This window comes from Phlebotomus papatasi, chromosome 2 (genome assembly GCF_024763615.1).
Source record: "Phlebotomus papatasi isolate M1 chromosome 2, Ppap_2.1, whole genome shotgun sequence".
NCBI classification, from domain to species: Eukaryota; Metazoa; Arthropoda; class Insecta; order Diptera; family Psychodidae; genus Phlebotomus; species Phlebotomus papatasi.
This window is the reverse complement of record NC_077223.1, coordinates 91832319-91845382: the sequence shown is the minus strand read 5'-3', so window position 1 is coordinate 91845382 and position 13064 is coordinate 91832319. Positions and strand designations below refer to the sequence as shown.

At 38.1% G+C, this 13064-nt stretch overlaps 2 protein-coding genes across 2 annotated transcripts; one reads left to right on the top strand and one right to left on the bottom strand.

The window, feature by feature from the left end:
• Positions 1-48: 48 nt before the first annotated feature.
• Positions 49-893, bottom strand: LOC129802389 (40S ribosomal protein S17). The gene is made up of 3 exons (XM_055848157.1): positions 799-893; positions 584-735; positions 49-344 (listed from the first exon to the last, which is right to left on the bottom strand). Exons 1-3 carry the CDS (start codon positions 799-801, stop codon positions 107-109), a joined length of 393 nt encoding a protein of 130 aa, XP_055704132.1. The 5' UTR covers positions 802-893; the 3' UTR covers positions 49-106.
• Positions 894-5790: 4897 nt separating this feature from the next.
• On the top strand, positions 5791-12965 carry LOC129801074 (SANT and BTB domain regulator of class switch recombination). The gene is made up of 3 exons (XM_055845832.1): positions 5791-5796; positions 10521-11835; positions 11943-12965. Exons 1-3 carry the CDS (start codon positions 5791-5793, stop codon positions 12413-12415), a joined length of 1794 nt encoding a protein of 597 aa, XP_055701807.1. The 3' UTR covers positions 12416-12965.
• The last annotated feature ends 99 nt before the right edge of the window (positions 12966-13064 follow it).

Genomic DNA, 13064 nt, shown 5'->3' with positions numbered 1-13064 from the left:
CTTACTTTGGACTCCCGGAAAAGTCGAATATAGGTAAAAACATGAAAATTGGGCTTTTAAATAAGCTGTATTTCACTTATTTTTCTTCTTAGGGGCACAAAGGAGCTTAGTTGCGCCTATTGAAGGTTGTTGTGGGCTGTGTCAGCTGGAGCCCAGTGAGATTGTGGAAGTCGAGCATCTTCAACATCTCCTTGGTCTCAGGATCCACCTCAATAATGTCCTGCTCCAGAGCAGAGACATCGGGAACGTAGTTGTCACGACGTTCGCGCTCCTCTTCCTGCAGCTTAATCGAAATCCCTCGAACCTGGGAGTGACGGAGCCGCTTCATCAGATGTGTTACATATCTGTTGAAAAACACAAATATTCCTCTGTAAAAACCACTTTCCTCGCCCCTAAAGCCTTTTTATCAATCAATTGTATCGTTTCTGTATAATTCAGAAATTTCTAAACATTCCCAAAAATAGTGAATAAAAACGATAAACATTGCTCTGCCTCAGGTTTTTGAAGTGGAACTCTGGGATAAAAATTACACCCCTTAGTCGCAGAGGCATCATCCCCAATCCTTCCCATCACCTCTACTCACCCGGCAATCTTGTTCCTGAGGGGTTTTGTGGGGATAATAGCCACTTCCTCGCAGATTCGCTTGTTTGTATGGAAATCCAATGTGAGGCGCGTATAGTATTTTTCAATTATCACCTTTGCGGCCTTTTTAATCGTCTTTGTCCTGACGCGACCCTGAAAAAATCCACATTAACCCATTAGGAACACATTTCTGCACAAATTTTCACGGTTATTTACCATTTTCTATGGGAAAATTGGGAAAAACTGCAAAAGTAAAACACGCTGTGCACACGAATTGCTGAAAAGAGAGACGGAACCGGATGTCGCATCTGACACTGACATTTGACCAATCAGCGCCACCATGCGGCAAAATAAATTCAAAAATCGGCGCCATGGCAACGGGTTTTGTTGATTTTCTCCCTCGGAAAAATTCATTTTCTCCTTCATTGATAATTCATTTTCCGGCTGCAAAACGTGATAAAAATGATAAATACCAGTGCTACGCAAGATGAAGCAGATTTTCTGGGTGGTGTAGTGCACGATGATGATCCAAGGGGTGAACTTCTGTCCATGAATCGCTTCCTGGACTTCCTTAAGCTCACTTGCCAGGTCAATGAGTCCATTGAGTGCAAGGACCTCAAATCCACGACTATTGACTACAACGACCTAGCCAAGAATGACCTGGTGAACTCCATTCTCAACAGAACACCACCAGGAGTTCAGGAATCCAAGAAATCCCCAAGTTCAGAGAAGAGAGAAAGAGGGATCACAGTCTCGAGTTTCAGGCCCAAAAGAATCCCTTCTGGCGGCAAACCCTCCACCAAGGGAAAGTCTGAGGGACATCTGGATGGGATGCTGAGCGAGAAATTGGACGAAGTGATCAATGAGGGGATTCTGGACTCTGTTCTACCTTTCATCTGTCCAAATCACCCTCCCACAAGTCTCAGCTCCAGCGGAACTGGGAATGCATCTGGGAAGAAAGTTACCCTTCCTCTGAGTCTGAAAAATAACTCCCAGACACTTCAGGTAACTCATTCCGTTAATTCCATTAAGGTTGAAACACATCCATTAAAGTGATTAAAGCAATTACCAGATTTTCAAGAGAACTTTTTTTTTTTTTTTTTTTTTTTGACCAACCGTTTATTGCAATCTGTCTTAATATTAACATTCAGCAATTTTTTTAACAGGTTTTTAATTAAAATTGGTTGCTTTGGCTTTTAAAAGTAAGAATCAAGTCCACTGACAAGTTCTTCTAAAATACGCCTATTTGGCATGGAATCACAGTCTGAGATCTACATTTAAACTTAATTAAATAAGGACTTTTACAGAAAAACAATACAAAAGTTAAAGTAATGGCGCACGCATGCGCTTAAGTCTGGAAGAGCCGAAACCCTTCAAAAGGTCTCTAGCCAACTTGTTTGGATGGTTAATTAACCTAACTGCATATTTCCGCCTATGATTATATATTACGTCTTTAATAGTGGGAAAACCTAAGTCATTTCTGATAATATCGTTTGGTATGTACCATGGTGCATTAATAATCTGTCTTAATACTTTGTTCTCAAATCTTTCGATAATTTTTATGTTCGACATTGATGCGGTTCCCCAAAGCTCTATACCGTAAGTCCAGATTGGCCTAATCATACACTTATATAACAGTAGTTTGTTTTCTACGGATAAAATGGATTTGCGACCTAGTAACCAATACATTTTTCGTAATTTTAAGCTTAACTGACAGCGTTTGGTCCATAAATGTTTCCTCCAAGTAAGGCGCTTGTCCAAATGGAGCCCAAGGTATTTCACATCATCTTTCACGGGAATCTCTTGGTTGTTGATTGTGACTGGAGGACAAATATCTCGTTTCAAAGTGAAGGTAACCTGGACTGATTTTGTCTCGTTCACGTTGATTCTCCACTTCTTCAACCAGTGTTCCAGAGCAGACAACGAATTCTGAAGTTTCTTCGACGCATTTGAGGGGTTGACGTCAGAGGCTAGGATAACCGTGTCGTCCGCGTAAGTGGCAACGTGTACTCCATCGGTCACCGGCATGTCTGCTGTATAAATGGCAAAAAGCAATGGAGCCAGCACACTGCCCTGAGGAACTCCTGCAGCTACTGGATGAAGGCCCGTTACTGCATCACGATGCGACACGTAGAATGATCTCTCCGACAAATAAGATTGGAGAAGATTGGCTATTTGCTTTGGAAATGTGGACTGTATTTTGTAAATAAGTCCTTTGTGCCATACCTTGTCAAAGGCTTGCCTGACATCAAGGAACGCCGACGTGCAGAACCTCTGTGATTCCAGATCATCACTGATCCGCTTAACGACCCTGTGTACTTGCTCTATTGTCGCGTGTCCACTACGAAATCCAAATTGAAAGTTAGGTATGAGATTCTGTTCTTCCACGAAGGGTTTGATCCTGGTTAACAAGAGTTTTTCGAAAATTCTTGCTAGAAAGGGTAATAGGCAGATAGGTCTGTAGGAGGCTACTTCTGCAGGTTTTTTCCCTGGTTTGGGGAACATAATAATTTTCCCTATTTTAAAATGTAAGGGAATATATTCCAGCCTTAAGAAGGCATTAAAAATATCTCTAATCAGCTTAATAGCATTAGATGGTAACTCTCGCAAGACTTTTGCATTGATCAAGTCAAACCCTGGTGCCTTTTTTGGATGCATTTTAAGGATTGTGTCCTTGATTTCCCTTACAGTGAAATTTTCTATATGTTTATTTTCGAAAGACTCATCTCGATGACCAGGTGTGTCATTCATTACATCCGTAAATTCTGAAGATGTCCATGGTTGAAAAGTCTTCACCAAGTGATCTGCAAATAGGTTGGCCTTGTCTTCATCACTCCTACTCCAAGATCCATCCTCTCTCTGTATAGGAGGATTTTGAGTGGTTGGTCTTTTTAAAGATTTTGTAGCTTTCCACAAACTATAGTCGGAAGCGTGATTTGGTGATAGTTGCCTAATGTAATCCTCGAAGTTGGAATTATTTACTTGTTTCAAGAGGTCCTTTAATTCCTTCGTTGCTTTATTAAGCTTTTTCTTGTCTTCAGGGGATTTAGTTATTTGGAATCTCTTTCTAAGGCGCCTTTTTTCAGTGATCTTGGTTTTAATATTTTTGGGGATAAATTCTTTGTTATCAGGCGTTTCCTTAGGTTTGGGGGTAGATTTCCAAGCTGCATTTTGAATTTTTTGAATCAAATTTTTCGTTGCCTCTTCTACTTCCATTTCTGTTTTCAGTGATACTCCAGCCGATAAACTCTCTTCTAGCTCTTCTCTAAATTGCATCCAATTTGTTCTTCGATTACATAGGGTAACTGGCTTATTAGTTTTAACTATCCTTGAATGGACAGAGAGTAATACAGGCGAGTGGTCCGAGGACAGATCGCACATCGCCTCAACCTGACATCTTCTACTGTCAAAACCTCTGACTACGAAAAAGTCGATAAGATCTGGCGTCTTACAGGGATCAGTCGGCCAATATGTCGGTTTTCCTGAGGAAATATGCTTCAGATTTAAACTCTCCAAGGCTCGGTGCAACTCTCGCCCTTTTGGAGTAATAAGTCTGGATGCCCATGCGGTATGTTTGGCATTGAAATCTCCTCCAGCTATAAAGCGGTCACCCAAAGACAGAAAAAAGTGTTGGAACATATTTTGTGAAATATTATGTCTAGGTGGACAGTATAAAGCGGTGATACATATTGGAGCAATCATGTCGTCGACCTGGATGCTGGTTGCTTGAATGTAATCTGTAGCAAACGCCTGCAATTCATGGTGCTTAATATTTTCTTTTATAAGTACTGCAGAACCTCCGTGTGCTTTTCCACTGGGATGTTTAGTATGGTAAACTTTATAGTTTGGGATTCTAAAAAAGGATCTATCAGTGAAATGTGTCTCTGAGACGAGGAGTATATCGACATTTTGGAGTTGCAGGAAGGTTTTTAATTCCTGTGCATGTTGGCACAGGCCGTTGGCGTTCCATGTGATGATTCTTAAAATCTCAGACATCATTATTTCATTTTGGCGACGAGGGCTGTCACAATGGAAATTATGTTGGTCATTTGTGCCATGAGATCCTTCATCATAGCCTTCAGCTCCACAATATCGTCTGATTTTTGCAGCTGATGTTGCTGGGATTGAGATCCCTGTCGTATAGCTTGAGCATAGGTTAAACCATTATTTCCAGATTGTGATTGCCCTTGAAATGACTCACTTTGAGGAGTGATATCCCTGGGACTAAAATTTTCAGCTCTAGTTGTTATTCGGTTTCTTAGCGCCGGGTACATTTTCTTTTGAAGCTCTTTGTGTACAACACAACCTCTATAACTAGCTGGATGATCGCCATTGCAGTTGGAACACTTTGCCGCACCATCGTTTCTCACTTTAAGACAGGCTTCTGTGAGATGGTTTCCAGCGCATTTCACGCATTTGGGTTTCCGGTTGCAGTAGGATTTCGTGTGACCAAAATATTGGCAATTTTTGCACTGAACGATTTCTTTTTTAACATGAGGTGCCTCAAATTGAACGAGACAATGTAATAAGCTTCTGATATAATAAATGTCTTTGTTATTTTCATTCGGCGCTAGGTCTACATAGAACATTGACGTGGGTCGTTTTGTTGACCGGTGTTTGATATTCCAAATGTTGATCACTTCGTGACCCTTTGAAGCAAGCTCCTCCTTTACATCTTTGAGATCAGCACTATAATGAAGGTTTTTGAGAACAACTCTAAAAGATTTGGCAGCCTTATATTGGTAGGAGTGAAGTTCGAAATTTTTTTCTCTTAGTATTTTTAGGATATTTCTATAGCCTTCTACAGTTGTAGGTTTTATTCTAATTTGGTTGTCTCGCAATATTTTTAATTGGTACCCGTCAGTGGTAGCAGAGTCAAGCATCCTTGTCAGCTGGGTAATTTGTTCCACACCATATACCACAATGGGTGGCGGAGCAGGTTCATGTCTCGGCTGTGGAACAGCCGATGTGTCATTTTCCCCATTGTTTACTTCTGGGGGCTCTTCAACATTTAACACTGAAAACATATTATGTGTGCTTACTCCAGTGGTGAAGTAATTGTCCAATTTCGTCTGCTTCGTAGGTTGGTTTTCCTTTCTAGTGGGGCTCCCTCTGGGGCGCTTTGTCAATTGTTCATTAGATGTCATAGACTCTCCTTGTTCCCTGGGCAAGTTGCTCGGTCCGGAGAGATTGATTTCGCCTGTCATCATGGCTGTCAGTAAGTATGCGTCCGCCAAAAGACTGTGATCGTGAATTCAGGCCAAGGAAACCCACGCAAAAGGCGCCTTTCAATTGAAAGTGAGTGCTGTGGGTCCCTTAAACCTAAAAATTTTGCCAAAAGTTGGCTCACACAAAAAATTATGTGAGTAAAATCCAATTTTCTTGGGAGTACAAAAGGCTTTGTCAGATTGTACTCACCACCCGGCTGGCCATTTCAAGAGAACTGAGGGCTAATTTTTGAAACTCTCACTCGCACCCGCGAGCTCTTTAGTGGCCGAGAGAAGTTGACTCGCACACCCCACAGATTCTTGAGTACGTGAAACGAGTAGTTTATGTTATAAAGAAGTCGTTACAGAAGGATTTGAATCTGCGGGGTGTGCGAGTCAATTTCTCTCGGCCACTAAAGAGCTCGCGGGTGCGAGTGAGAGTTTCAAAAATTAGCCCTCTGATTAATATTTTCTAGCAGTTCGTTATTGAAATTTAAATACTATTTATTATTCAAAAAATAAGTAATTATGATTGAGAAAAAATTAAAAAAGATTTAAGCGGACAATTCTAGCAATTTATTGATGATTTCCTGGTTATTAAATTAAATAATTTAAAGTAAAATTGAGAAATATCCATTCTAGTTTTGTTTATACCAATGTACTAACAAAAACTTAATGAAAAATGCGGTTTTGAAGCAGTACGTATAATATAATACCGAATTATAGCACTTTTAACGTCATGACCATATCACATAGATTAATACTTTCTGAACTGCGAGAATGCCAGCAAAGGATAGCATAAGTGTTTTATCTTGCTGGCACGCATGGAAAATTGCTCGAATTGCCTGTAATACGATTCAGAAAGCAATTAATACGAACAATTACTCCACTAGAGTGTACTCTTTCTAACACACGTGATATTCCATTTGAAATTTTGAATACTATATACCTCTCTCTCAGGCTTTTCTTAATATTACTCTTATGTGACACCACGGCCAAGATAGAAAAAAAAAAACTAGGGGAAACTGGGGCACCACCAAACACGGGGTACCACCAAACACTGCGATTTTTTAATCGAATATTCGACTTCAGAGGATAAGACCTATAGGAATTTATAGGCACTATCGGGATGCTTGTCCACTGAAGGAATGGTCGAGTTAGTCCAAGTAGTTTAGAAATAAAAAAATAGTGTTTGGTGGTACTCCGTGTTTGGTGGTGCCCCAGTTTCCCCTAAGCTTTTTACTTTAAAATTCTTTTAAAAGAGACTAAAAAATATTCCTATAAGTTTTTTGCTATAGAATCTATTCTAGAAATTTTTAAAATAGATACAAACTAAAGTAATCAAATTTTAATATAAATTTAACTTTATAGTAGGTTCTAGTAAATATTAAGTGGTAAATATAAGTGAATTAAATGGCAATTTAATTATAATTTTCCATAATTGAAGAAAAGTATAAATGGATTTTGCTTTAAGTATTTTTTCAGGCGCTAAACTAAGCCAATAATTGCTATAAAATTAAACTATAATTAAATCAAAGTTTTAACAAAAGGCTACCATTAAAACATAATGTAGCACAAACATAAAATTGGGAAGTATTGCGCTTTTTTAAGGTGAAACTCTACGTATTAAACTGCAAGAAATAGAGATTTATTTTAAATAATATTTGAACCTAGTAATTGAATTTCTAAACTACTAGAAATCGAAATTAATCGGTTTTTGTGTAGCAAAATTAAACTGGTTGACATAATATTATTTATGTTCTGTCTTTACTTTTCGGCTCGTCGCAATTTTTGGCAGAAAATGATTCTGGAAACCAAAAAAGCGATGTGCTATAAAAGACATCAAATATTTTTAATTTTGACGTTTTTCGAAATCATATTTTTACAAAAGGTTATTTTTCTTACAAGGAAACCATGAGTAAAGATAGGGCACAAGTAATGCCGCCACCCTCTTGTGTAATTTTACTTGGAAAAAAATATTGCAGTTTTCTAGCAGAAATTTAATTTCATCAAAATTGTGTATTACAGCAGTTTTCTTAGTCTCTGAAATTTGTGAAAAGCACAACTTATGAGTTTACTGAACATGAGAAATATTTTAAAACTCAATATCAGCATGTTCTATTAACCTTTTAGTCAAAAAGAAAAACATGTTATTAGTTTTTTTTAAGCGAAAAGTGTTATAAATCGAAATTATTTTAATAGCAAATGAGATTTTCATTGTTTCCTTGTGATAAGTATATTAATTTTAAGTAAAAGGAAGTTTTATTGCAGTTTTTTTCTAACATGAAAAATTATCAATTAAATATAAAATTGAGGTTTAGTAATTTTAATCGTTTTTTTTAATAAAAAAAAGTTAATTTAATTTTCAATTTAAAAAATAGAAAAAAAAAATTGGAGATAAAATAGAAAAATTAAAGTTTCTTCCAATATCATCAAAAAACTCCTAGAAATTGAGATTTGATGTAAATTAATAATCGGGATTTGATATAAGGTTAATTATCATCGTCTTTTTCGATAAAGGCAGTGGACTTGGAAGCCTAAGAGGATTTATTGCAGTTTTCTAGTACATGGTTATAAATCAAAATAAATGAAATAGTTATGGTGACAAAATGAGATATATGGTAGAAAAAATACTTTTGAAATTATTTCATGTGATAAGTACAGTAGACTCTTCGATATCCAGCACTTCGATATCCGGGTGACAGCTGCCAAACACTGGCGGTTGATATATTCAAAATTATTTTCACTAAACATGAAGTTTGTCCAGAGTGAATTAAAGTATTATTAACATTGTATCGAAGTTTTTAATACATAATTGTGATAAAAAAATTAAACATAAGCACACCATGAAGAAAATTCTCTTTTTCTTTGTCAGACAGAAAATAAATTCACACTGCACAAAATAGAAAAACCGTTGATCATTCAAAAAACCTAAATGTCATTTGTCCCCCAGTCAGCCGGATATCGAAGAGTCTACTGTAAATTAAATAACAGAAAGGGGAATTTTTATTAAAATTTTAAATTGGTGTTTAGTAATTTTCTACGTCTCATTAATAAAAAAAAAAGAATTTTCATTTTAATTTTAAAAGTAGGAAAAATTGGAGATAAAATAGAAAAAAAGTTTATTTTCGACATCAACAAAAAACTGCTAGAAATTGAGATTTGATGTAAATTTTAACGTTAAAATAGATTAAAAGTACAAGAAAGGTCAGTTATCATTTTCTTTTCGGGACTTGAAAGACAAACGGCATTTCTTGCAGTTTTCTAGCACAAATGATCTAAATTGTATAACAAATTTTATAGTAGTTGCTTTTACAAATGATAAATGAGTGATTACTTACCGAAGATTGCAACATTTTGATCCATATTTTTGCAAATTCGATGAATCGAAAACCGTCTTAAAAATTCGTAAAAATTAAAAATATGTTTGCACCTTTAGATTTTTGCGGGAGTTTTAAAGAGGCTTCTCTCCTTAACCCATTCAGTCAATGTACCAGAAATATTTGAGATATAATGGCCTCAATTCTGAGACCAAGATCAAGATCAAGATCAAGAAAATTTCATGATTTTGGTATTCTGAAATCAAAAAATCAAGATCAAGATGTCAAATCTGTCAAATGTCTTGAAATCTTGAAATCCAGGACACAAACCGTGTGGATATCAAGATTTGCAATTCTGGAACCAATATTTCAAGATTTCAAGACGTCAAATTTCTTGTTTTCTTGAAATAATTCCAAGAACCTCTCGGAGGTGCTTGGAATTTTCAAGATACTAACAATTTGAAGAGTTTCATGCGGAAATTATTTCTGATGAGGAATATTTCTATAAGAGATGATACAAAAAGAGAATTACTATGAAAAATGCTATGTTTGATCTTGTAATTTAATCTTAATGATACATATTTCTAGATGTACGTTTCGAAGCACAACACTCTGAGAATACCTGCAAAAGAATCACATCTTGTGCATAAGCATTTGAGGGTTTATCACACGTTAAAAGTTTTGTTTGAACTTCTTTTATTCCCGATTATGACCTGTCATATATTATTTAATACAACCTATAATTAATTTTTCTAATTTATGTGGCGAAATTTCAACAAATTCGGCAAAGAAATGAAGATATTTGTCAGAAGTGACGTTTCGTTAAGTGTGGAAAATCTTGAAATCTTGGTTCTTAGCTAAGACATTTTAAATTCCATAAATGCTTTGCGTCAGAATATGAAATTTTGATCTTGGAAATATTTGACAGCTTGAAATTTTGATCTTGATCTTGGTGTCAGAATTGAGGCCAATGTTCATATTTTGGGATTAGTTTCCTACAGATTAATATAGATGATTTTTTTAAAAGAAATTTTTTTTATCTATTATGGGGGCGCGGGGAACCCCCGTCAAACACACGTCTTAACGATCACTGAATTTAAATTCTGTGCATTAATTCATTACAAACTCTATTGATTTAGATAGAGTAACTATCTAAGAACACAATTTGGCACCTAGAATTCAAATCAGGAAAGAGAAGAGAGACCTTGCGCGAAGCAAGAAAGCAATAACAAAATGTGTTTTTATTTCTGTCGGACTATTTTTCCCAAGTAATTGAAGAACTAAAATTACTAAAAATCCATTTCCGACAGTAATTCGGATAAAAATTGTCCAGGAATAAATAATCTAAAATCATTCAATTTGCGTATGATGTATAATACCATGGTAAGGAATGGGTTAAATCACTTTTCAGGTATCCGATGGTCACCACAAGAGTCCAGCTGTGTCTCCCACAGTCCTGGAAAATTCCTCAGATGGAGGAAGTTCCACTGGGAGACGCTTATCTAGATCCTCAGACTCTCTGGCGCCCTCAAAAGCGCGCCGGAAGTCCCTGGTGAGTCCCATTCCGGGAGAATTGCTGAAGCAGGAAGCTGAGATTGTCATTCATGTCTGCGATGAGGTGAAAAATATCTCTCGAGACTTTACCTGCCCCCAGAAACTTCTGGTCAGCAAAATGGGATATTTCCCTGAGGTAACTGCTGGCCAGCGTTTGGAAGACATGGACATCTCTGTCCACTGTGACATCCAGATCTTCGAGTGGCTGATGAAATGGGTGAAGAGGGATACTCTGCCGCAGGGAGAATGGCCTACTCTGGACCCCTTCAATGTCATTCCCATTCTGGTATCTGCCAGTTTCCTGCAAATGGAACCTCTGCTCCTGGATTGTTTGTCATTTTGTCATGCTCGCCTCTCGGACATTGTCAAGGCTTCGGCGAATCTGTCTTGTCTGAATGAGGGCATTGTCACTCGCCTGGCGGCGATGTTCACGAACCTAGAGCTGGAGGGAGTGAGGGATAAGAAGGACAGGGTAGTTCCCAGGCTCTGGACAAAAATGATTCAGAGCCTCTGTGAGCCGGAGCCTCAAGCGCTCAGGGGACATTTTGCGAGTCTCGCAGGGCTGTTCCGCTGCAGCCGCTGTGGACGCTTCCTGACCCCAGCTGTAGCTTCCTATGTCTTCTGTCTGCCTCAGAACATGAGAGTCAACAGATGGGGTCAGATTGTCAGCCAACACACGCGGGATACCAACTGGAACATCACCAACTTCATCGCAGCTCTGTACAAGGAATTGAGATCCTGGAGGAAGCTTTACTGGCGTCTCTGGGGACACTGCCATTTCCTTTACTGCGCCACGTGTGAAACCCATTTCCCCGTTTACCAGATGAACTGGTGCCAATACCATCCGGATCAGGCTCAGTTCCTGGGACCAGCTGTCGAAGGACGAACAGCCGGTCCAGCAGGACGATTTCCCTGCTGCGGGCAGCAGGCATATCGCTATGAGACTCTCACTGGGCCATCCGGATGCCAGTATCGAGAGCACACAGTTCAGATCGAAAATGATCGGGACAGATCCATCCTGCAGCTGGCCCAAGTGGCAGCTGAAGGAGGATGTCTCTTCGATGTGGCTCTGGTGAAGAACCATCCGCAAAATGGGGAACCCTGGTGGACTGGGATAGCTCTTCTGCCTCACAGATCACGTCAGGGATTGCTGCCCACTCTTCATGTTGACGGTTGGTTATTTATTACAGTTATTTTGAATTTTTGAAATTCTGTCAAATTGACAAATAAATCTTGTCAAATGCATTTGACAGTTAATCTTTTTCAAATTCAAATTCAGAACCTGTAACGTCAAAAGGCAGCAAAAAATGTACCACTCGACAAACTTCCATGATGCTGGACTCGAGCAGCGACACAGAGTCCAGCGACAACGTCAAGCACCACCGATCCGCCTTGGTTCGACAATCTTCCTACAGCAGCGACGGCGGGGAATCTGAGTACAGTAGTCCCCGTCAGTATCGCTACAGGAGCACCAAGAGGCGCCCCAAGATGCCGAGTGGACGCTACTGGTCCGGCGAGATGTCAGCTCGCAGTAACCAGGACAACCAGCGGGAATTTGAGGAACGTGCCATGAAGCAGGTCATTGCAATGCTGTGCAAGAAAACCGGTAGTGATTCTGGGCAGCAGCATCATCAGATGCAGCAGCAGAGCTACCATCAACAGGGCGGAACCTACGTGCGCCTCGAGGCTGAATGGCGAGAGAGTTTAAAGAGCCGTGGAGTCATCTCGACCAAGGGCAAAGCACAGAAGTGAGTTAATGAACACCTCGATTTATAATAGTTTTGCAGAAGAGCAAATTTGGTTTAAGGCACTGAGGGGCTACTCACTAATCATAACAGTTAAAATAGTTCAAGTTCAAACATCAACACTTAAAAAAGTTTAAGTTCTCTCTAATAATTATTTCTCAAAAACTTTCACATTAGGAATTCTTTGAAAAATAAGAAGAAAATGGATACTTCAAACAAAGTTGTTATAAATTTAGTACATTGTACTAATATGTACTAAATCAATGGACAGGTATTAAATGGTAGACATTCTATTTTCTCTAGAATTGAATATTGTATAAGGACAAGAAAACTATAAGTATATTAATTAGCAAAACCAAAGAAAAGTTTAAGGAAAATTTTAAATAGTACTAAATTCAATTCACCTTATAACAAAATTTAGGTAAGTATCAGTTTTGAGTTTATAAAAGTATAACAAGGTCAAGCTTTATCACATGATTTTCTGTTAAAAATTATCGAATTTTCTGAGAATTTTCAATAATTTTAGTACCCAAAATTAGAACAAGTGTACTAAAATTTATTTAAATAAAAAAGTCTAAAGTCATTGAAATATAGATGCTGAATGTAAAAAAAACCATCTATTGAAACGCAGAAATTTTTTATGCTTTAATCTAATT